General features: G+C 47.9%; 1 protein-coding gene across 1 annotated transcript in view; it reads left to right on the plus strand.

The window, feature by feature from the left end:
- Window positions 1-24,674, plus strand: part of ero1a (endoplasmic reticulum oxidoreductase 1 alpha) — a 56,209-nt gene that overhangs the window by 21,488 nt on the left and 10,047 nt on the right. Inside the window, exons 2-11 of the mRNA XM_072489742.1 lie at window positions 6,492-6,614; window positions 6,706-6,789; window positions 12,774-12,812; window positions 14,687-14,772; window positions 16,318-16,391; window positions 17,217-17,337; window positions 17,444-17,490; window positions 20,262-20,270; window positions 21,261-21,287; window positions 21,558-21,650. Of these exons, the coding sequence (XP_072345843.1) occupies window positions 6,492-6,614; window positions 6,706-6,789; window positions 12,774-12,812; window positions 14,687-14,772; window positions 16,318-16,391; window positions 17,217-17,337; window positions 17,444-17,490; window positions 20,262-20,270; window positions 21,261-21,287; window positions 21,558-21,650 (703 nt within the window). The remainder of the gene's footprint in view (window positions 1-6,491; window positions 6,615-6,705; window positions 6,790-12,773; window positions 12,813-14,686; window positions 14,773-16,317; window positions 16,392-17,216; window positions 17,338-17,443; window positions 17,491-20,261; window positions 20,271-21,260; window positions 21,288-21,557; window positions 21,651-24,674) is intronic.

Here is a 24,674-nt window from a genome sequence, read left to right on the forward strand (position 1 = left end):
CTGGACGTGGGACTGCTGGCAGATGAGGTGGTGTGTGGGAAGGTGAGAGGGTGTATCGAAAGGTACTTGGAGGCCAACGACAACGGGGAGGTGCGAGTGGGGGTGGTATGGGAGGCGTTGAAGGCGGTGATCAGGGGAGAGCTAATCTCCATCAGGGCTCATAGGGAGAAGACCGAGGGCATGGAAAGGGAGAGGTTAATGGGGGAGATTTTGCGAGTGGACAGGAGATACGCAGAGGCCCCGGAGGAAAGATTACTTGGGGAAAGGCGACGGCTCCAGACGGAGTTTGACCTGTTGACCACGAGGAAGGCGGAGGCACAGTGGAGGAAGGCGCAGGGGGCGACCTACGAGTACGGGGAACAGGCCAGTCAGATGCTGGCACACCAGCTCCGTAAGAGGATGGCAGCGAGGGAAATAGGGGGAATCAAAGATGGAAGGGGAGCCACGGTTCAGAGTGCAACGAAAATAAACAAGGTATTCAAAGCCTTCTATGAAGAGCTGTACAGATCCCAACCCCCAGGGGGGGAAGAGGGGATGAGACGATTCCTAGACCAACTGCGGTTCCTGAGGGTGGAGGAGCAAGAGGCAGCTGGTTTGGGGGCACCAATCGGGTTGGAGGAGCTGAGTAAGGGTTTGGGGAGTATGCAGGCGGGGAAGGCCCCGGGGCCGGACGGGTTCCCGGTGGAGTTCTATAGAAAGTATGTGGACCTGTTGGCCCTGCTACTAGTGAGGACCTTTAACGAGGCAAGCGAGGAGGGGACCCTGCCCCCGACAATGTTGGAGGCGACAATTTCCTTGATTTTGAAGCAATGTGGATCGTGCAGGCCTATTTCGCTCCTCAATGCGGACGCTAAGTTATTGGCAAAAGTGCTGGCCATGAGGATTGAGGACTGTGTCCCGGGGGTGATTCATGAGGACCAGACGGGATTCGTAAAGGGCAGGCAATTAAATACTAATGTGCGGCGGCTCTTAAACGTGATAATGATGACATCGGAGGAGGGAGAGGCGGAGATAGTGGCAGCTATGGACGCGGAGAAGGCCTTTGACCGAGTAGAGTGGGAGTACCTCTGGGAGGGTGTTGCGTAGGTTTGGGTTCGGGGGAGGGTTTATTAGCTGGGTTAAGCTCCTTTACAGCGTCCCGGTGGCGAGTGTGGTGACGAACCGGCGGAGGTCGGAGTACTTTCGGCTGTACCGAGGAACGAAGCAGGGGTGCCCCCTGTCCCCCCTGTTGTTTGCATTGGCGATCAAATCCTTGGCCATATCACTGAGGGAGTCTAATAAATGAAGGGGGGTGGTCCGCGGGGGAGAAGAGCATCGGGTGTCGCTATACGCGGATGACCTGCTGCTGTACGTGGCGGACCCAATGGAGGGGATGGTGGAGGTCATGCAGACTCTGAGGGAGTTTGGGGAGTTCTCGGGCTATAAGCTCAATGTAGGGAAGAGTGAGCTTTTTGTATTACAGGCAGGGGACCAAGAAAGAGGGATGGGGACCTACCGCTGAGGAGGGCGGTGGGGAGTTTTTGGTATCTGGGGATCCAGATAGCCAGGAGTTGGGGGGGGCCCTACACAAATTGAATCTGACGAGGTTGGTGGACCAAATGGAGGTGGACTTCAAAAGATGGGACATGTTGCCGTTCTCGTTGGCGGGTAGAGTGCAGTTGGTCAAAATGGTGGTCCTTCCGAGGTTTTTGTTTGTGTTTCGGTGCCTTCCCATCGTGATCACTAAGGGCTTTTTCAAGAGAGTTGGTAGGAGTATTATGGGGTTTGTGTGGGCGAATAAGACCCCAAGGGTAAGGAGAGGGTTCCTGGAACGCAGTAGGGACCGAGGAGGGTTGGCGCTGCCAAACCTAGGGAGCTACTACTGGGCAGCAAATGTGGCGATGATCCGCAAGTGGGTTATGGAGGGAGAGGGGGCGGCATGGAATAGGATGGAGATGGCGTCCTGTAAAGGAACGAGCTTGGGGGCGTTGGTGACGGCACCGCTGCCGTTCTCACCATCAAAGTATACCACGAGCCCGGTGGTGGCGGCAACGTTAAGGATCTGGGGCCAGTGGAGACGGCACAGGGGTGCAGTGGGAGCCTCGGTGTGGTCCCCGATCAGGGGTAACCACCGGTTTGTCCCGGGGAAGATGGACGGGGGGTTCCAGGGCTGGCATCGGGCGGGGATTAGAAGAATGGGGGACCTGTTCATTGACGGGACATTTGCGAGCCTAGGGGCACTGGAGGAGAAGATTGAGTTACCCCCGGGAAATGCATTTAGATATATGCAGGTGAGGGCTTTTGTCAGGCGACAGGTCAGGGAATTCCCGTTGCTCCCGGCACAAGAAATTCAAGACAGGGTGATCTCGGGTGTATGGGTCGGGGAGGACAAGGTTTCGGCAATACACCAAGAGATGAAAGAAGAGGGGGAAGCCCTAGCAGAAGAGTTGAAGGGTAAATGGGAGGAGGAGCTGGGGGAGGAGATCGAGAAAGGTTTGTGGGCTGATGCCCTGGGTAGGGTTAATTCCTCCTCCTCATGTGCCAGGCTCAGCCTGATACAATTTAAGGTGGTTCACAGAGCGCACTTGATGGGGGCGAGGTTGAGTAGGTTCTTTGGGGTAGAGGACAGATGTGGAAGGTGTTCAGGGAGTCTGGCGAACCATGTCCACATGTTTTGGTCATGCCCGGCACTGGAGGGGTTCTGGAGAGGAGTGGCGGGAGCAATATCTCAGGTGATGAAAGTCCGGGTCAAGCCAAGCTGGGGGCTAGCAATATTCGGAGTAGTGGATGAGCCGGGAGTGCAGGAGGCGAAAGAGGCCGGAATTCTGGCCTTTGCGTCCCTAGTAGCCCGGCGAAGGATCTTGCTATTGTGGAAGGAGGCGAAGCCCCCTAGCCTGGAGGCCTGGATAAACGACATGGCTGGGTTCATAAAGCTGGAGAGGATTAAGTTTGCCTTGAGAGGGTCTGCGCAGGGGTTCTACAGGCGGTGGCAACCGTTCCTAGACTACCTTGCGGAGTGTTAGAGGAAGGTCGGTCAGCAGCAGCAGCAACCCTGGGGGGGGGGGGGGGGGGGGGGGGGGGCAGTTGGGGGGGGAGAGCAAGGGGGGAACGAGAGATTGTTTGAGGGGATGGATGAGGAGATGACATGGAGGGTGGGGGGAATACCATTTTGCCATGTATATATCTTGCTCAGTGCAATTTTGTGTTATTTTGCTACGGGGGGGGGGGGGGGTGTTGTTAAAAAAACTTTAATAAATATATATATTTTAAAAGAATTAAACGTCAGCAGAGGGGGTGGGTGGGTTAGGTTAGTGTAGCGCAAGGGGGTAAGGTAGGTTAGTGTAGCGTGGGGGGGGGGGGGTAAGTAATGGCAGGACCTGCGGGGGAGAGAGTGGCAGAATTTGCACTATGTATGTATATATTTTTTCTTTTCTTGTTATTTATATTGTGGATATTGTTGCTGTTAAACTGTCAAAGAAAATACCTCAATAAGTGAGGGATGAGGAAGGAGAGATGGAGCGGGGAGCGGAGAGAGTGAATGGAGTGTTCAAGGCATTTTATAAAAAATTATACGAAGCTCAACCCCCAGATGGGAGGGAGAGAATGATGGGCTTTCTGGACCGGCTGGAATTTCCCAAGGTGGAGGAGCAGGAAAGGGTGGGACTGGGAGCACAGATTGAAATAGAGGAAGTAGTGAAAGGAATTAGGAGCATGCAGGCGGGGAAGGCTCCGGGACCGGATGGATTCCCAGTTGAATTTTACAGGAAATATGTGGACTTGCTCGCCCCGCTATTGATGAGGACCTTTAATGAGGCAAAGGAAAGGGGACAGCTGCCCCCGACTATGTCAGAGGCAACGATATCGCTTCTCCTAAAGAAGGAAAAGGACCCGCTGCAATGCGGGTCCTATAGACCTATTTCCCTCCTAAATGTAGACGCTAAGATTCTGGCCAAGGTAATGGCAATGAGGATAGAGGATTGTGTCCCGAGGGTGGTCCATGAGGACCAAACTGGGTTTGTGAAGGGGAGACAGCTGAATACGAATATACGGAGGCTGCTAGGGGTAATGGTGATGCCCCCACCAGAGGGGGAAGCGGAGATAGTGGTGGCGATGGATGCCGAGAAAGCATTTGATAGAATGGAGTGGGATTATCTGTGGGAGGTGCTGAGGAGATTTGGTTTTGGAGATGAGTATGTTGGATGGGTGCAGCTGTTGTATAGGGCCCCAGTGGCGAGTGTGGTCACGAATGGACGGGGATCTGCATACTTTCGGCTCCATAGAGGGACAAGGCAGGGATGCCCTCTGTCCCCATTATTGTTTGCACTGGCGATTGAGCCCCTGGCAATAGCATGGAGGGGTTCCAAGAAGTGGAGGGGAGTACTTAGAGGAGGAGAAGAACACCGGGTATCTCTATATGCGGATGATTTGTTGTTATATGTAGCGGACCCGGCGGAGGGGATACCAGAGATAATGCGGACACTTCGGGAGTTTGGAGAATTCTCAGGATATAAACTGAACATGGGGAAAAGTGAGTTGTTTGTGGTGCATCCAGGGGAGCAGAGCAGAGAAATAGAGGACTTTCCGCTGAGGAAGGTAACAAGGGACTTTCGTTACTTGGGGATCCAGATAGCCAAGAATTGGTGTACATTGCATAGGTTAAATTTAACGCGATTGGTGGAACAAATGGAGGAGGACTTCAAGAGATGGGACATGGTATCCCTGTCACTGGCAGGGAGGGTGCAGGCGGTTAAAATGGTAGTCCTCCCGAGATTCCTCTTTGTGTTTCAGTGCCTCCCGGTGGTGATCACGAAGGCTTTCTTCAAAAGGATCGAAAAGAGTAGCATGAGTTTTGTGTGGGCCGGGAAGACCCCGAGAGTGAGGAAGGGATTCTTACAGCGTAGTAGGGATGGGGGGGGGCTGGCATTACCGAGCCTAAGTGAGTACTACTGGGCCGCCAATATCTCAATGGTGAGTAAGTGGATGGGAGAAGAGGAGGGAGCGGCGTGGAAGAGATTGGAGAGGGCGTCCTGTAGGGGGACTAGCCTACAAGCTATGGTGACGGCCCCATTGCCGTTCTCACCGAAGAAATACACCACAAGCCCGGTGGTGGTGGCGACTTTGAAAATTTGGGGACAGTGGAGACGGCATAGGGGAAAGACGGGAGCCTTGGTGGGGTCCCCGATAAGAAATAACCATAGGTTTGCCCCGGGGAGAATGGATGGGGGATTTGGAATATGGCAAAGAGCAGGAGTAACGCAACTGAAAGATCTGTTTGTGGATGGGAAGTTCGCAAGTCTGGGAGCGCTGACCGAGAAATATGGGTTGCCCCAAGGGAATGCATTCCGGTATATGCAACTGAGGGCTTTTGCGAGGCAACAGGTGAGGCAATTCCCGACGCATGAGGTGCAGGACAGAGTGATCTCAAAGACATGGGTGGGGGACGGTAAGGTGTCAGATATATACAGGGAAATGAGGGACGAGAGGGAGATTATGGTAGATGAGCTGAAAGGGAAATGGGAAGAAGAGCTGGGGGAGGAGATTGAGGAGGGGCTGTGGGCGGATGCCCTAAGTAGGGTAAACTCATCGTCCTCGTGTGCTAGGCTAAGCCTGATTCAATTTAAGGTATTACACAGGGCGCATATGACTGGAGCACGGCTCAGTAAATTTTTTGGGGTAGAGGATAGGTGTGCGAGATGCTCGAGAAGCCCAGCGAATCACACCCACATGTTCTGGTCATGTCCGGCACTACAGGGGTTCTGGATGGGGGTGACAAAGGTGCTTTCGAAAGTAGTGGGGGTCCAGGTCGAACCAAGCTGGGGGTTGGCTATATTTGGGGTTGCACAAGAGCCGGGAGTACAGGAGGTGAGAGAGGCCGATGTTTTGGCCTTTGCGTCCCTAGTAGCCCGGCGCAGAATACTGTTGATGTGGAAGGAAGCCACGCCTCCGGGGGTGGAGACCTGGATAAATGACATGGCAGGGTTTATATAGCTGGAACGGATTAAGTTCGTCCTAAGGGGATCGGCTCATGGGTTCACCAGGCGGTGGCAACCGTTCGTCGAATACCTTACAGAAAGATAGAGGGAATGGAAAAGAAGAAGGTAGTAGCAGCAGCCCGGGGGGGGGGGAGGAACCAGAAGGACTCTCAGGGTTGTTAATATATATGTATAATATGTATAGGTCGTTGCTATAAATAATTGTATTTGGACTGTTAAATCATATTTTTGGAGAGTGTTTATCTGAGACAAGGCAGTTGCCATTTAGTTTTAGTTTTCGTTTTTGTTATATATTATTTATTCTTTGTTTATAAAACAGGTCATTGTTATTTATACTGTTATATTATTGTGTAAAGGATACACAATGTACTGTGATGGTTGACCAAAAATCTTCAATAAAATATTTTTTAAAAAAAAAGAAAATACCTCAATAAAACGTTTATTTAAAAAAAAAATCTTAAAAAACAGATTTGTAAGTTACAGGAGATTGCAAAGATAATCAGTTGAAACGTTTAATAGCAGGCAACTGGTTACCTTGATGACTGCACGTGCGATGTTGAAACTATTCAAGACTTTAACAACAGGAAGCTGTTCCCCAAAATACAAAAACTCCTTGAAAGTGACTACTTCAGATATTACAAGGTATGTTCTACTATATCTTTTTCAACATTTGAAATTTGGTTATTTAATATGAATGACACATTTGTTTAAACTGTTTCTACAATCTTTCCAGGTGAATTTAAAGAAGCCTTGTCCTTTCTGGTCAGATAGTAGCCACTGTGGTTTGAAGGATTGCGCTGTTCAACCTTGTGAGCCAGTAAGATCATAATTTCTTAAAGTTTATAACCAAGTAAGAAATACAGGGAAGCGGGCATGAGAATAAAGGTAAATTTTAAAAAGAATAATTCCTGGAACCACAATGTCAGGGATATACTATGCAATTATTTATTCGCTGAAGATTTTGGCACTTTATAGAAAGTAAATCCCAGCCTCTAAAATGGGAACTAATTGGACAAACCGGAAATGGTTTTTCTTTTTATTTAAATAAATATTTTATTGAAAATTTTTGGTCAACCAACACAGTACATTGTGCATCCTTTACACAATATTATAACAACACAAATAACAATGACCTATTTTATAAACCGAAAATGAATAAATAATAAATAACAAAAATGAAAACTAGCCCTAATTGGCAACTGCCTTATCACAAGTAACACTCTCCAAAAATATAATTTAACAGTCCAATATATAATTATCTGTAGCAACGACCTATACATATTATACAGTATATATTAACAACCCTGAGAGTCCTTCTGGTTCCTCCTCTCGCCCCCCCCCCCCCCCCCCCCCCCCGATCCTGGGCTGCTGCTGCTGCCTTCTTTTTTCCATTCCATCTATCTTTCTGCGAGGTATTCGACGAACGGTTGCCACCGCCTGGTGAACCCTTGAGCCGACCCCCTTAGAACGAACTTAATCCGCTCTAGCTTTATAAACCCTGCCATGTCATTTATCCAGGTCTCCACCCCCGGGGGCTTGGCTTCTTTCCACATTAGCAATATCCTGCGCCGTGCTACTAGGGACGCAAAGGCCAAAACATCGGCCTCTCTCGCCTCCTGCACTCCCGGCTCTTGTGCAACCCCAAATATAGCCAACCCCCAGCTTGGTTCGACCCGGACCCCCACTACTTTTGAAAGCACCTTTGTCACCCCCATCCAAAACCCCTGTAGTGCCGGGCATGACCAAAACATATGGGTATGATTCGCTGGGCTTCTCGAGTACCTCGCACACCTATCCTCCACCCCAAAAGATTTACTGAGCCGTGCTCCAGTCATATGCGCCCTGTGTAATACCTTTAAACTGAATCAGGCTTAGCCTGGCACACGAGGACGACGAGTTTACCCTGCTTAGGGCATCTGCCCACAGCCCCTCCTCGATCTCCTCCCCAGCTCTTCTTCCCATTTCCCTTTTAGTTCATCTACCATAGTCTCCCCTTCGTCCCTCATTTCCCTATATATATCTGACACCTTATCATCCCCCACCCATGTCTTTGAGATCACTCTGTCCTGCACCTCTTGTGTCGGGAGCTGCGGGAATTCCCTCACCTGTTGCCTCGCAAAAGCCCTCAGTTGCATATACCTGAATGCATTCCCTTGGGGCAACCCATATTTCTCGGTCAGCGCTCCCAGACTCGCGAACTTCCCATCCACAAACAGATCTTTCAGTTGCGTTATTCCTGCTCTTTGCCACATTCCATATCCCCCATCCATTCCCCCCGGGGCAAACCTATGGTTGTTCCTTATCGGGGACCCCCCCTAAGGCTCCAGTCTTTCCCCGATGCCGTCTCCACTGTCCCCAAATCTTCAGTGTAGCCACCACCACCGGGCTTGTGGTGTAGTTCCTCGGTGAGAACGGCAATGGGGCTGTCACCATAGCCTGTAGGCTACTCCCCCCACAGGACGCCCTCTCTAATCTCTTCCACGCCACTCCCTCCTCCTCTCCCATCCACTTACTCACCATTGAAATATTAGCGGCCCAATAATACTCACTTAGGCTTGGTAGTGCCAGCCCCCCCCTATCCCTGCTATGCTGTAAGAATCCCTTCCTCACTCTCGGGGTCTTCCCGGCCCACACAAAACCCATGATGCTCTTTTCAATCCTTTTTAAAAAAGCCTTCGTGATCACCACCGGGAGGCACTGAAACATAAAGAGGAATCTCGGGAGGACCACCATCTTAACCGCCTGCACCCTCCCTGCCAGTGACAGGGATACCATATCCCATCTCTTGAAATCCTCCTCCATTTGTTCCACCAACCGCGTTAAATTTAACCTATGCAATGTGCTCCAATTCTTGGCTATCTGGATCCCCAGGTAACGAAAGTCCCTTGTTACCTTCCTCAACGGTAGGTCCTCTATTTCTCTACTCTGCTCCCCTGGATGCACCACAAACAACTCACTTTTCCCCATGTTCAATTTATACCCCCAAATCCCCAAACTCCCCAAGTAGCCGCATTATTTCTGGCATCCTCTCCGCCGGGTCTGCCACATATAGTAACAAATCGTCCGCATACAAAGATACCCGGTGTTCTTCTCCTCCTCTAAGTACTCCCCTCCACTTCTTGGAACCCCTCAACGCTATCGCCAGGGGCTCAATCGCCAGTGCAAACAATAATGGGGACAGAGGGCATCCCTGCCTTGTCCCTCTATGGAGCCGAAAATATGCAGATCCCCGTCCATTCATGACCACGCTCGCCATCGGGGCCCTATACAACAGCTGCACCCATCTAACATACCCCTCTCCAAAACGAAATCTCCTCAACACCTCCCACAAAGAATCCCACTCCACTCTATCAAATGCTTTCTCGGCATCCATCGCCACTACTATCTCCATTTCCCCCTCTGGTGGGGGCATCATCATGACCCCTAACAGCCTCCGTATATTCGTGTTCAGCTGTCTCCCCTTCACAAACCCAGTTTGGTCCTCGTGGACCACCCCCGGGACACATTCCTCTATTCTCATTGCCATTACCTTGGCCAGGATCTTGGCATCTACATTTATGAGGGAAATAGGTCTATAGGACCCGCATTGTAGCGGGTCCTTTTCCTTCTTTAAGAGAAGCGATATCGTTGCTTCAGACATAGTCGGGGGCAGTTGTCCCCTTTCCTTTGCCTCATTAAAGGTCCTCGTCAATACCGGGGCGAGCAAGTCCACATATTTTCTGTAGAATTCGACTGGGAATCCATCCGGTCCTGGGGCCTTTCCCGCCTGCATACTCCTAATTCCTTTCACCACTTCTTCTACCTCGATCTGTGCTCCCAGTCCCACCCTTTCCTGCTCTTCCACCTTGGGAAATTCCAGCCGATCCAAAAAGCCCATCATTCTCTCCCTCCCATCCGGGGGTTGAGCTTCATATAATTTTTTATAAAATGTCTTGAACACTCCATTCACTCTCTCTGCTCCCCGCTCCATCTCTCCTTCCTCATCCCTCACTCCCCCTATTTCCCTCGCTGCTCCCCTTTTCCTCAATTGGTGTGCCAGCAACCTGCTCGCCTTCTCCCCATATTCGTACTGTACACCCTGTGCCTTCCTCCATTGTGCCTCTGCAGTGCCTGTAGTCAGCAAGTCAAATTCTACATGTAGCCTTTGCCTTTCCCTGTACAGTCCCTCCTCCGGTGCTTCCGCATATTGTCTGTCCACCCTCAAAAGTTCTTGCAGCAACCGCTCCCGTTCCTTACTCTGCTGCTTCCCTTTATGTGCCCTTATTGATATCAGCTCCCCTCTAACCACCGCCTTCAACGCCTCCCAGACCACTCCCACCTGGACCTCCCCATTATCATTGAGTTCCAAGTACTTTTCAATGCACCCCCTCACCCTTAGACACACCCCCTCATCTGCCATTAGTCCCATGTCCATTCTCCAGGGTGGGCGCCCTCCTGTTTCCTCCCCTATCTCCAGGTCTACCCAGTGTGGAGCGTGATCCGAAATGGCTATAGCCGTATACTCCGTTCCCCTCACCTTCGGGATCAACGCCCTTCCCAGCACAAAAAAGTCTATTCGCGAGTAGACTTATTGGACATGGGAGAAAAACGAGAACTCCTTACTCCTAGGTCTGCTAAATCTCCATGGGTCTACACCTCCCATCTGCTCCATAAAATCTTTAAGTACCTTGGCTGCTGCCGGCCTCCTTCCAGTCCTGGACTTCGACCTATCCAGCCCTGGTTCCAACACCGTATTAAAATCTCCCCCCATTATCAGCTTTCCCATCTCTAGGTCCAGAATGCGTCCTAGCATCCGCCTCATAAAATTGGCATCATCCCAGTTCGGGGCATATACGTTTACCAAAACCACCGTCTCCCCCAGTAGTTTGCCACTCACCATCACGTATCTGCCCCCGTTATCCGCCACTATAGTCTTTGCCTCGAACATTACCCGCTTCCCCACTAATATAGCCACCCCCCTGTTTTTCGCATCTAGCCCCGAATGGAACACCTGCCCCACCCATCCTTTGCGTAGCCTAACCTGGTCTATCAGTTTCAGGTGCGTTTCCTGTAACATAACCACATCTGCCTTAAGTTTCTTAAGGTGTGTGAGTACCCGTGCCCTCTTTATCGGCCCGTTCAGCCCTCTCACGTTCCACGTGATCAGCCGGGTTGGGGGGCTTCCTACCCCCCCCCCCCCCCCCCACTTGTCGATTAGCCATCCCCTTTTTCCAGCTCCTCACCCGGTTCCCACGCAGCTGTATCTCCCCCAGGCGGTGCCCCCCCGCCCATCCCCTCCCATACCAGCTCCTCCCTCTCCCCAGCAGCAGCAACCCAGTAATTCCCCCCTCCCACCCCCCCCCCCGCTAGATCCCCCGCTAGCGTAATTACTCCCCCCATGTTGCTCCCAGAAGTCAGCAAACTCTGGCCGACCTCGGCTTCCCCCCGTGACCTCGGCTCGCACCGTGCGACGCCCCCTCCTTCCTGCTTCTCTATTCCCGCCATGATTATCATAGCGCGGGAACCAAGCCCGCGCTTCTCCCTTGGCCCCGCCCCCAATGGCCAACGCCCCATCTCCTCCACCTCCACTCCTCCCCCATCACCACCTGTGGAAGAGAGAAAAGTTACCACATCGCAGGATTAGTACATAAAACTCCTCTTTCCCCCCTTTTTAACCCCCCTCTTTGCCCCCCACATTCGCCCCACCACTTTGTTCAAACGTTCTTTTTAATAACCCGCTCATTCCAGTTTTTCTTCCACAATAAAAGTCCACGCTTCATCCGCCGTCTCAAAGTAGTGGTGCCTCCCTCGATATGTGACCCACAGTCTTGCCGGTTGCAGCATTCCAAATTTTATCTTCTTTTTATGAAGCACCGCCTTGGCACGATTAAAGCTCGCCCTCCTTCTCGCCACCTCCGCACTCCAGTCTTGATAAACGCGGATCACCGCGTTCTCCCATTTACTGCTCCGAGTTTTCTTTGCCCATCTAAGGACCATTTCTCTATCCTTAAAACGGAGCAATCTCACCACTATGGCTCTGGGAATTTCTCCTGCTCTCGGTCCTCGCGCCATCACTCGGTATGCTCCCTCCACCTCCAACGGACCCGCCGGGGCCTCCGCTCCCATTAACGAGTGCAGCATTGTGCTCACATATGCCCCGACGTCCGCTCCCTCCGCACCTTCAGGAAGACCAAGAATCCTCAGGTTGTTCCTCCTTGCGTTGTTCTCCAGTGCCTCCAACCTTTCCACACATCGTTTCTGATGTGCCTCATGCATCTCCGTCTTCACCACCAGGCCCGTATGTCGTCCTCATTCTCGGCTGCCTTTGCCTTCACGACCCGAAGCTCCCGCTCCTGGGTCTTTCGTTCCTCCTTTAGCCCTTCGATCGCCTGTAGTATCGGGGCCAACAGCTCTTTCTTCATTTCCTTTTTGAGCTCTTCCACACAGCATTTCAAGAACTCTTGTTGTTCCGGGCCCCATGTTAAACTGCCACCTTCCGACGCCATCTTGGTTTTTGCTTGCCTTCCTTGCCGCTGTTCTAAAGGATCCACTGCAATCCGGCCACTTTCTCCTCCTTTTTTCATCCGTATCCAGAGGGGATTCCCTTCTGGTTTTACCGCACAGTGTTTTTAGCCGTCAAAATTGCCGTTGGGGCTCCTATCAAGAGCCCAAAAGTCCGTTTCACCGGGAGCTGCCGAAACGTGCGACTCAGCTGGTCATCGCCGCACCCGGACCGGAAATGGTTTTTCATGGGGCATTTAAATGATACCTTTTTTTCCACTAAAATTTATCTCACACAATTCATTGTATATTTTTACGCAGAATGAAATACCAGCAGGAATTAGATCAGAAAGTTTTAAGGTATGATGTTTGCAATAAGCTCAATTTTATTTAATGCTATGTTTAATTGCAGTTAAAATGTATAAATTAATTGCTGCATAATTTAAGAGATTTGTTTTCAGTCAAAGTTTATTTTTACCCTAAAAAATATATTGCAACATTAGGTATTCGGTTATGTATGATCTAAGGATTAAATGCATCCTTTGTAAAAGATTATGGCTATCAGATTATCAAAGAACCTGCCAGGAATGGATTTGTCCTTTTAAGTGTCAGAAATAATCAACAGGCATTATTCAGGGATCTGGATGGGACCTCCGATCACAAGGCCAAAATCTTGAATATTCTGTTATGTGCCAAATTCTTCTCCATATATACTGTACCATTTTCACTTCAGAGTTGTAAATCCTTGACAACAAAAGTCTGTATTCAGAACTACCACAAATGGCAGTGACAATTGTAAACAGTAAATATATGATAGTGAGGGCAGCACGGTGGTGCAGTGGTTGGCACTGCTACCTCATGGCACCGAGGTCCCAAGTTCGATCCCGGCTCTGGGTCACTGTCTATGTGGAGTTTGCACGTTCTCCCCGCGTTTGCGTGGGTTTCGCCCCCACATCCCAAAGATGTGCAGGGTAGGTGGATTTGCCATGCTAAATTGCCCCTTAATTGGAAAAAATGAATTGGGTACTGTAAAATTTTTTAAAAATGTATTGGACATAGAACATACAGTGCAGAAGGAGATAATTCGGCCCATCGAGCCTGCACCGACCCACTTAACCCCCGTAACCCAATAACCCCTCCTAACCTTTTTTGGTCACTCAGGGTAATTTAGCATGGCCAATTCACCTAACCTGCACGTCTTTGGACTCTGGGAGGAAACTGGAGCACCCGGAGGAAACCCACGCAGACACTGGGAGAACGTGCAGACTCCACACAGGCAGTGACCCAGCAGGGAATCGAACCTGGGACCCTGGCGCTGTGAAGCCACAGTGATTTCATAGAATTTACAGTGCAGAAGTAGGCCATTCGGCCCATCGAGTCTGCACCGGCTCTCGGAAAGAGCACCCTACCCAAGGTCAACACCGCCACCCTATCCCCATAACCCAGTAACCCCACCCAACACTAACGGCAATTTTGGACACTAAGGGCAATTTATCATGGCCGATCCACCTAACCCGCACATCTTTGGACTGTGGGAGGAAACCGGAGCACCCGGAGGAAACCCCCGCACACACGGGGAGGATGTGCAGACTCCGCACAGACAGTGACCCAAGCCAGAATCGAACCTGGGACCCTGGAGCTGTGAAGCAATTGTGCTATCCACAAGGCTACCGTGCTGCCCCAGTGCTAATCACTTGTGCTACCGTGATGGTCTGACTGACACATGGATATTCTAGGGTCACTAATTTGTGTAGTGATTGGAATTTGGATCATTATATAGAATAATAATTAAAGTGCATGTCGATTTTCCTGTTCCGCCAATGTCTACAGCGTTTCATATAGATCACCAATCCACCGTCGACAAATCCATCGTGCTGTGAGAGAGGGGGGGGGGGGCAGTGTGGAGTGGGGTCACACTTCCCGCCTCTGCCCTACACTCAGCAATACGACTGGCCCCGTCCCATTCTCCCACAACCTCCAAATCCCTTTCACATTCACAGCTCTCCCATAAATGAGACCCAGGTCACAGCCCACACCTCCATTCCCATACCCCTATACACTCTTCTCTCCTCCAGCTGAGATTACTGGATCATCCTGCCATCACTAAAAATACACTCTACCGAGTACAATTAAATGTGTATGTGAAAATGTGGATGAAGTGTTCAGTAATATAGTTTCTGATACTATGGTGCATGTATAAAAATTAACTGACCAGTGTAACTCTGCACTTCCAGTACACTGAAGAGCCAAATGTTATTTCCCAGAATGCCCGTGAATGTGAAAAGGCCGAGAAGCTTGGCGCCGTTAACAATTCTCTGAGGTACTTTGAACGACACACGGGGCCTAGTGTCCTTAAATCTTTCTCACTATTTCAGAACTGTTTCGTGCAGAAAACCTTTTACGGTCTGATTTTGAAAGAACTGGCTCTGACAGGGGCAGCACGGTGGCACAGTGGTTAGCACAGTTGCTTCACGGCTCCAGGGTCCCAGGTTCGATTCCCAGCTTGGATCACTGTTTGTGCGGAGTCTGCACGTTCTCCCCGTGTCTGCGTGGTTTTCCTCCCACAGTCCAAAGAGGTGCAGGTTGGGAGGATTGGCCATGCTAAATTGCCCTTAGTGTCCAAAAAGGTTGGATGGGGTTACAAGGATAGGTTAGAAATGTGGGCTTAAATGGGGTGCTCTTTCAAAGGTGACTCGATGGGCCAAATGGCCTCCTTCTGCACTGTAAACTCTATGATTTTGGGGGATGTTTGCAACCCTGACGATTGGGAGGAAACGAGGAGAGTACGCAGTTAAAATGGCTGCAATAACTTTATTCCACCAACCTGGCTAGCCTGTGGGCGGTGGTTTTGATCAGCTGTTTTGAGCACTTGAGAGGGGACACCCACTGGAAAGCAGCAGAATGTTTTAAATATGCAGCTTGGGCTCCAGTTGGGTCATCAGAATCGGCTTCAGTTTTTAACATGAGGCCTCTCCACTCTGCAAGACAAACAGGTCTATCCGAAGCCTAGATTATTATTATTTTTTTTGTTTCTTCCAGGCCTCGGATGACCTTGGAGACCTCCTGCCCCATCCATCCCTCCCCTTCCTTTGACCACAATGCTTTCTCGACCTCCTTCTCTTACCTGAGTACCAGGGAACCTTCCTTTGAGTCCCAAGCAGCAGTCCGCTGCCACCTGAAATCCCGCTCCTGCCCACAGGCTGAAATTTCTGACTGGGTTCAGGCAGCACAGAAGAAGATATATGTTGGTGAGGCCAGGCTGCTAAAATTTCGAGGGCCAGACAAGTTGCCATCTGTTTCAATCCACGCGTGAATTATTCTTAAGGAGTTAAAATAGGTACTGTTGGACGGGGTTCTCCGGTCTCATCCGTGGCGCGACCCGTTGCGGGCGAGAACGGAAAATTTGGCATTCCAGCCAAATTTCCAATTACTTTCAGCGGCACCAGAAAACCCAAGCCGCGAAGGAGGAAGAAACATTTCGACAATTATAATAAAGATCTTTATTGTCACAAGTAGGTTTACATTAACACTGCAATGAAGTTACTGTGAAAAGTCCCTCGTCACCACATTCCTGGGCCTGTTCGGGTACACAGAGGGAGAATTCAGAATGTCCAAATTACCTAACAGCATGTCTTTCAGGACTTATGGGAGGAAACCGGAGCACCCGGAGGAAACCCACGCAGACACTGGGAGAACGTGCAGATTCTGCACAGACAGTGACCCAAGCCGGGAATTGAACCTGGGACCCTGGCGTTGTGAAGCCTTGCTGCTAACCACTGTGCATCACCTTCATCATCTGAGTGATTTTTTACTAACTCAAACAACACTTGATCAATGATTTAAAATTAAAACTTTAATCTTTCAGTGAAGAGACAAAACAAGCAGTGCTTGATTGGAGCAGACATGATGATTCTACAGACAACTTCTGTGAAGTTGATGGTGAGACCTCATCATTAACATTTAAAATAAGTGATTGCGTTTATTCTGCCTTTACAAAGGAGTGTCTGTTACAGCTGGTTTTGTGTGATGTACTGACACCATCACAAATATTTACCAGTTATGTAATGACCACAGTCGAGTTTCTAACTGGGGCTGATAAGAGCATAGACCACCAAATGTGCAGGAGTACGGGAGAAAATGTGAGATGAGGTGATTTACTCCTACAGAGAGCTGGCATGGGCACAGGCCATATGGCCTCATTCTGATCCTATGATTTTGAATAAGATTGCTGCAGACATCTGCTCCTGGGCTACCCATCACTAATAGTCATTTATTCTCTACCAGTCCATGAGCTCCAACTCACAATGGTCAGAAGGTTCATTCAGTTAAAGAGTGTGCAAAACTGACTTTAGACAGTTTTACAAGTGGAGAAGCACAGCTGACTGCAGACATGCAGTTCTTCCACTGGGTGCTGCTGAGGACTGACGGCATTATGATACCACAAAAATGAACGATTGCTTCTTTATTGATGCATCTTATAGCAATGGAGGCACCATATGATGTACCAAAGCCCAACAGGAATGAAGAAAAATAGAAGCCATTTTCCTGAGATAGGAGCAAATTAAGTGCACTGGTGTCCCAGTCATACCGTTCAGCATGGAAGCTGCATCTTCCGTTGATTGGCATTGATATGTTTTCAAGAAATGTACAGGTCGAACTGACCTGACTTGGAGTTCAATAGGGTTGAACAAAGCCAATTAGATGTTTTAGGGCACAGTTCTAAAATTGAAGAAAATTAATTTCTGAATGAACTTTATCCCTCAGATGAACACTGTCCAGATGCTGAATATGTAGACCTGCTTCTCAATCCTGAACGTTATACCGGCTATAAAGGTCTAGAAGCGTGGAAGATCTGGAATAGTATCTATGAAGAAAACTGTTTTAAGTACGTAATTCATCAAGTGCCTCAGGTTCCCGTACAAATTATATTCAATCATTGCATTTATATATTATTGTTTTGATTGCAATTATTTATGTTTCCTTCACTGTAGGCCAAACTCCATTAGAAGACCATTCAACCCACTGCTTCCTGGCAAAGGTGAGTTAAGTGTGATTTTTGCTTTGTTTTTAGAACAATTTTATTTTTGACAACTCTAGTAACTATAGAATTTCTTGTAGATCAACTGAAAACTGTTTCTTACCAAATTGACATTAGCGATACCACAATTATCAGTGTGAGGAGATCGTAAAGGGAGAGCATGGAATTCATTTTCACCAGGACAAAACTGAATGCAACTTATTCAATTAAATTAATTATGCTTTTAATTAAGAGAGATTACAAAATAATAATCTGCTCTGGGTTACTGTGAGCTTTCCCCACTTTAGATCTGAGAATTACATGTTCTTAATTGTGAGAACTCCAAAACTGTGGAGGAGCAAATGGATTTGTTGTCAATGTACTCATCCCTAAAAGTTGGTGCACACGTACAAAAGGTATTTTGGAAGGTTGGGTTTTATTTCAAGATAAAGAGGATAAAATCTAAAGTAAGGAAACAATTGAATCCTTCTGAACAGCATTCAATCTTTAGCACAGACTTCAGGAAATACATTTTGGGCTTTGACAGGATGCAGTTCAGATTCACTAGAATGATACCAGAGTTGAGAAGCTCTGGGGTCTGGCTAAGTAAACTTGGCTTGTAAATAATTCCTTAAGTTTGAAAGGTTGTGGTGTTGGCTAATAAAGGTATTTAAAATGATTACGGGGTACAGAAGGATGGAGCCGGAAATCTATATCCTTTGTCAGGGGAATCCAGAATAATAGAGCTTGATGTTAAATTTAGAGTTAGAAATAAATGAGTAAGCATGTTCTCAGATACGAACTTCGAGGAAATTTGGACTGATTTCCCCTCAAATCCTGTGGCTACAGAGTCAGTTGTAATTTTAAGGCGAGAGAGATGAACTTCTGTTGGTGAAATTATTGAGGGACATGGAATAAATTAAATTTGTATGATGATTAGCCAGCAAATGGCAGAATAAGCTTGAGGGGCAGAATGCCTACTCTCCCAAATTCAGTTTTTAGCAGAACTAGAATGAGAGAAGGCAGAGACACTCTAGTATTTTGCACCAATTTCTGTGGAGGAGTATACAGGATAACTGCAGAAATACCTGAGGGAGATGGTGGAAGAGTCATGACTGGAGATTTAATATAGAAACCCCTTGCCTGTTTAAGGTTACGGGACTAATATTGAAAAGTAATCAGGCCCAGACTTTGGAATACTGAAGGCGGTTAAAGAGGAGATGGCGGAGGGAAAACCACAACTTGAAATTGGGATTCTTCCAAAGGGCTGGAGTGTGACACATTTCAAAACTCGATGGGCCGAATGGCATCCTTCTGCACTGTAAAACCTATGATCTATGAAAAATCTACAAAAATGGGACAGGATAAACCAGTGAATTATTAGCAATTTTTCTTATTTTGTTACAAAAGATGAGGAAAATAAATGATGAATTTTGAAAACCTTGTGCAAACCAAAATACAAGGAAACAAGTTTAAAAAAGATTTGGGTGGAACCCTTCAGCAGTGCTGGACAATGAGATATCTTTCAGTTCTTAGTTCCATAATCAAGATAAGAGGAATGCAGTAAAGGTAAATATGGATTTTCAGAAGGCATTTGATCAGGTTCAACAAAAGACATTTGTTGTGGAAATGAAAGCACGGTGTTTATAAAGGGAATGTAATATTTGAATAGAGGGATGGCCAGGACAAATTAATGTTTTTCAGGTTGGCAGAATGTAAATGATCACATTTCCCCCACCAATCTGCTGAGATCTCTTTTGCATACATGTAATCTAAAGAATTTGAATGTCAGTTGAAGAGGCGTGATAATAAGGTTTGCAGTTGATATCAAAATATGAGGCATAACAAACTGAATAAAATATGGGTGATGTGATTATCATAGACTTATCATAGAATTTGCAGTGCAGAAGGAGGCCATTTGGCCCATCGAGTCTGCACCAGCTCTTAGAAATAGCACCATCCTATCCCCCGTAACCCCACCTAACTTTTGGCCACTAAGGGGCAATTTAACATGGCCAATTCACCTAACCTGCACATCTTTGGACTCTGGGAGGAAACTGGAGCACCCTGAGGAAACCCATGCAGACAAGGGGAGAAAGTGCAAACTCCACACAGTCACCCAAGGCCAGAATTGAACCTGGATCCCTGGTGCTGTGAGGCAGCAGTGCTAATCACCGTGCCACCCATGTAGGAAACAACATTCAAGGGCTTGTCCAGGATTTGAACCCGGGACCTCTCGCAAGCTCATAGGCTGAAACACCCAAAGAGAGAATCATACCCCTAGACCTAAGAGCCGTCACCTCTTCTAGCACAATTCTCTGGCACAGGCCCAATGAGGTGAATGGGTTTCTTTTGTGCTGTTAATTTGCTTTATTGTTGGAAATAGATAACTGTCTTTGAGTTGCATAACCAATATATATTCACCTACAAGTAAATGTGTAGTTGAGGGTAAAGGCTCCTTTTGGTTTGTTTTTGGGTTGCCAACTCTCAAATTGGCTTGGAGTCTGTAAAAATTGAAGATCAATCCTGGAGAAAAAACATGGGGATATTAGAGGTTTTTATCATATTGTCTGTACTAGATATTGAAAATGTGGGTAAAAGGCTAGCCAGTCAAGCATCATTCAATTGGGTAAGCCTTGTTTTGCTTTCCAATTGGCACAGTAAAGCAGTGGGTTACAAGGATGAACATGTTGGCCAACTATTGTCATGTGATCAAACCTACTTGTATTTTGTAAGTGAAGAAAGGAAGGTTTGATAGTGATCTGAATTGGTATATTCTTCTTCTTTTGCAGGTGATGAAGGTAATTTCTTAAAGCTGCAGTTCAGGATTGTAAATGGTTACTCTGAAAACAGCAAGAGCACCTTTTGCATCTCCAAAAAAGAATGGGATTTACTTTAAAACTGAAATACGTGTACCTCGTTATGTGTCTCTCGTGGCACTAGTCTTTATTTATGATTGATGATTTTTCAGCTGCCCTCAGCATTGACTGTTGTAGCTTTAAATGCATATTGTACTCAACAACAAGAAAGCTGCACAGGACAATGATGAAGATAGGAGGTGATTTAATAGTAACATCAACAAAGCAAATCTATTATCCATGGAGAATAAAATCACAGGTCTGTTACATCAAGGTTTTGATGTATTAACATCTTTCGACTGTCACATAGTCTCTATTTGTACAAGCAGCAAATCCAATACAGTTTATTCTTGAAAATCTTTTAAGACAGGTTACTCAATCCACAACATCTGTGAGTCAATCGGCCTTATTCCAACAGGTGCTCAGAATAGTTGGTCCTTTTGTATAAGATCAGGTCACTAGGTTATTAATGAAAGCCCCCCATCTTAACCTTGCCCCTTGTCTGAGGTGTAGTGATCCTCAGGTTAAATCACCACCAGTCAGCTCCCTCCCTCAAAGGGGAAAGCAGCCTATGGTCATCTGGGACTATGGCGACTTTACTAGATCAGAACTTCACTGGATTTTATGTACTGTTTAAAATTTTAGGAGAGTTGCCAGCAAAGGTTATGCCATCCTATTTTAGAATCCTATTTAAATGGAAGAATTTTTTTTCTAATGTGATTTTTTTTTTTTTGGTGGATTGGCGGGGAAGAAGGGAAGTTTTTTCACTTTTCTATCTCCCTGGATTTAGCCTAATATCCTAATATGGTCACAATGTAAGTTAGATCTTAAGTATAATTTTAACTTAAGTGCCCTCATGTTTGCTCCTGTCACACAAATCAATATCACATTTAAATATTTTACTCAATACTAAGATTTTTCTTTTCCAATCAGGTGGAAGCTTCCATAATTGGCTGAAAGGTAATTACATATTTACATTTTCAACTTGCTTGACGTCTTAATATACAATAATGCTTTTATATTAGCAGATAAAACTGAACCTACCTGATTTCTCAGAAGCCTGTGTTAAAACCCTTGTCAAACAAAAATACAATTTTTCAAATACAATTTTTCAAGATGTATCAATCTGTTTTTAATAAAATTACTGGTGTTTATTAGTCTTAACTATAAAATACACCATCAAAAGGATGCCAATTATCACAAAAGAATGAAACAAACTTTCTATTTCAGGATTATGTCTGGAGAAAAGATCATTCTATCGAACAATTTCTGGTCTGCATTCAAGCATCAACATACATCTTAGTGCACGGTATCTATTACGAGGTATGTGCAAAGGCTCTTGCTGTTCCCCTCCATCTGTTTTCCAACATTCATGGATCACAATTTGCCGAATGCTGACTGTTCTGTTGGAAGCGCCTAATTATCCTTGAATCCACTGTGTTGGTGAAATAGGAGATCCCCATCAGTGGGATGCTTTTATAAATTTTTCAGGTCTTGGATTATGATGCCTAAGTAAATATATTTGACAGTGTCTACAGTACAGAACAACATCCTATTTGTCTGGTACTGTGCTAAACTAATTCTCCTCATCCTTTTCAACCTGTTTGTGGTGTTTGACAATGTTCACCACATTATTCTCCTCCTCCGTCCAGCTCACTGCTTCATCTGATTGTATTTTTTTGGGGGGGGGGCCAGAATCGCTACTGCCCGCTCCCATTTCACGCCGTCGTGAAACGCGACGGCGTTCACGACGGCGCGGACACTTAGTCCCGCGATTGGTGAATCCCGCCCCTTATAGACGTGTATAAAGAAGGAATACTCCCCCCTGGGTTCTGAAAGCGCCATGGAACCACCATACCCATCCTCTCCATAAACCCCTCCAGCTCCCTTGCCATTCGTACCCTACCCATCGACCTGGTGCTCGATCTATCCACCCTCGGCTCCAGGACACAGTTAAAATCTCCTCCCACGATCAACTGGTATGTGGCCAAATCCGGGATTGCTGCCAGCAACCCCCTCATAAAACCCACATCACCCCAATTTGGGACATACACATTTACTAACTCTACCGGTGCCCCTTCCAATACCCCACTCACAATCACATATCTCCCACCCGGATCCATCACTTTCTTTGCACTCATGAATCCCATTCTTTTGTTCATTAAAATCGCCACACCCCTCGATTTCAAATCAAACCCCGAGAGAAAAACCTGTCCGACCCACCCCTTCCTTAACCTAACTTGGTCCTTCACATGGAGGTGTGTATACTGCAAAAAGGCAACCCCCACTTTCAAGCTCCTGAGGTGCGCGAACACCAGCGACCTTTTAACCGGCCCATTCAGTCCCCGGACGTTCCACGTTACCAACCTTACCGGGGTTTGCGCCTCCAATCCCCTCTACCGTCCGTCATCTTCCCCACTTAACTCCTGCCCCTTGAATTCCACATCCCAGATGGTCCCTTTCTTCACCCATGACCATGTCATCTCTCACCCCCGTCTGCGTCGCAGACCCCCCCCCCCCAACCCCGCTTTTCCCCTTCCCCTCTTAGCCTTTTCCCCCACTTCCGTTCACCAGCATAACCTGCTAACGCGGCTTCCCCCCTAATGACCTTCCCCCCCCCCTCCCCCCCCCCCCCCACTCCTCAGTTCAACGAAGAAGGCCTCCTGCTGCCCTTACCCTCCCCCACCCAAATAAGGACTTCTCCTGAACTCCAGCTAGCCTTCTCCAAAAGCAAACAAACAGATGTTAAACACAAACAGTCCCATAAAACAGGAGGGGGGATGGGAATATCCATCCCCACATAAACTTTTCATCCCTACAACTGCTCACAATTTCAACATTGAACGGAAACCCGCCCCCCCACAAAAAAAGGCAAAAAATCCCCCAATTCCTACACCCACTTCAGACATGCTCCTGACTGTGGTGAATGTATTACTGCTACCATTCACCATTGTAGTGCATTGCATTGTATTGTATTATGTTGATGCCCTTGTGGGCTCCGCCTATGGCTCCACCCCCTCTGGGGCGGTATATAGATCTGCAGCCAGTAGGCGGCACTCAGTACAGAGCAGTCGCAGGCAGGCACAAATCTAGCTGGTTAAAACCACTGTTCACTTCAACTCTTCGTCTCGTGCGAATTGATGGTCGCATCACCGAATTACATAGTGCCAGCACCTCGTTCCCAAGCATTGTCCACTCAGTTCTCCCCCAGCTAATGCTCCTTCATGAAGTCTTCGACCGCTTCTGGGGTCTCAAAATAATACACCCGGCCTCCGAACGTCACCCATAATTTCGCCGGGTAGAGCACCCCAAACCTGATCTGCCGCCGGTACAGCACCACCTTGGCCTTGTTGAAACCTGCCCGCTGTTTTGCCAACTCGGCTCCAATGTCCTGATAAATCTGGACGTTATTTCCCTCCCAGTCGCAGCTATGCTTCTCCCTGGCCCACCGTAGAATTTTCTCTTTCTCCACAAATTTATGGAGTCTCACGATCACCGCCCGTGGCGGCTCCCCAGCTCTAGGCTTTTGCCTCAGAGACCTATGTGCTCGGTCCACTTCAGGTGCCTTATCTAGCACCCCTTCTGCCACCAGTCCCGCCAGCATCCTCGAGACGTACCTCGTGGCACTCACACCTTCCACTCCTTCAGGCAGGCCCACTATTCGCAGGTTCTGTCTTCTCGAGGTATTCTCCTGCTCCTCAACCTTTGCCCTCAGCGTTTTACAAAGGTCTCCGAGGAGCCCCACCTCCGCTTCCAGAGCCACCACACAATCGCTGTGGTCCGAGATCACTCCTTCAGTCTCCCGAATCTGTGACCCCTGCACCTCCAAACACCTCTCCATCCGCTCCAAAGTACTCTTCAGGGGTGCCACAGCTTCCCCTAGGCCTTGCAGCTTGCCCCCTCCCCCGCCTGCATGCTGGAAGAGAATGTCTGTGAAGCACAAGACTGTTTCAACTTTCCAGCCAAACCTCTCACTGTTTGCTGCCGGGTCCGGTGATCAGAAGACCTACCATTCCAGGGGTAAACTACTCCTCTAACATTCACCTATGCCTTTTCATCAAAATTCCACCCGGATCTGGGTAAAAAGAGCCATTTTCTGTGACTTTGAACAGGAACAGCCCTTTATGCGACCAATCACTCCATGGTCACAAGCGGAAGTCTCCACCTAGCTCTCCCTCACCACCACCTCTCAACCCCTCCACTGTCTCTGGTTTGCCACATTGCTGATCCGATGACAGCCAGTACTGGATGAACTGAAATACACTCAAACCAAGTATTGGGAACATTAAACTCACGACCTTTGGTCCCCACCAAAAACTCATTTTTCTAGCCACAGATTAAATCTCT

The sequence above is a fragment of the Scyliorhinus torazame genome, chromosome 2 (genome assembly GCF_047496885.1).
Source record: "Scyliorhinus torazame isolate Kashiwa2021f chromosome 2, sScyTor2.1, whole genome shotgun sequence".
NCBI classification, from domain to species: Eukaryota; Metazoa; Chordata; class Chondrichthyes; order Carcharhiniformes; family Scyliorhinidae; genus Scyliorhinus; species Scyliorhinus torazame.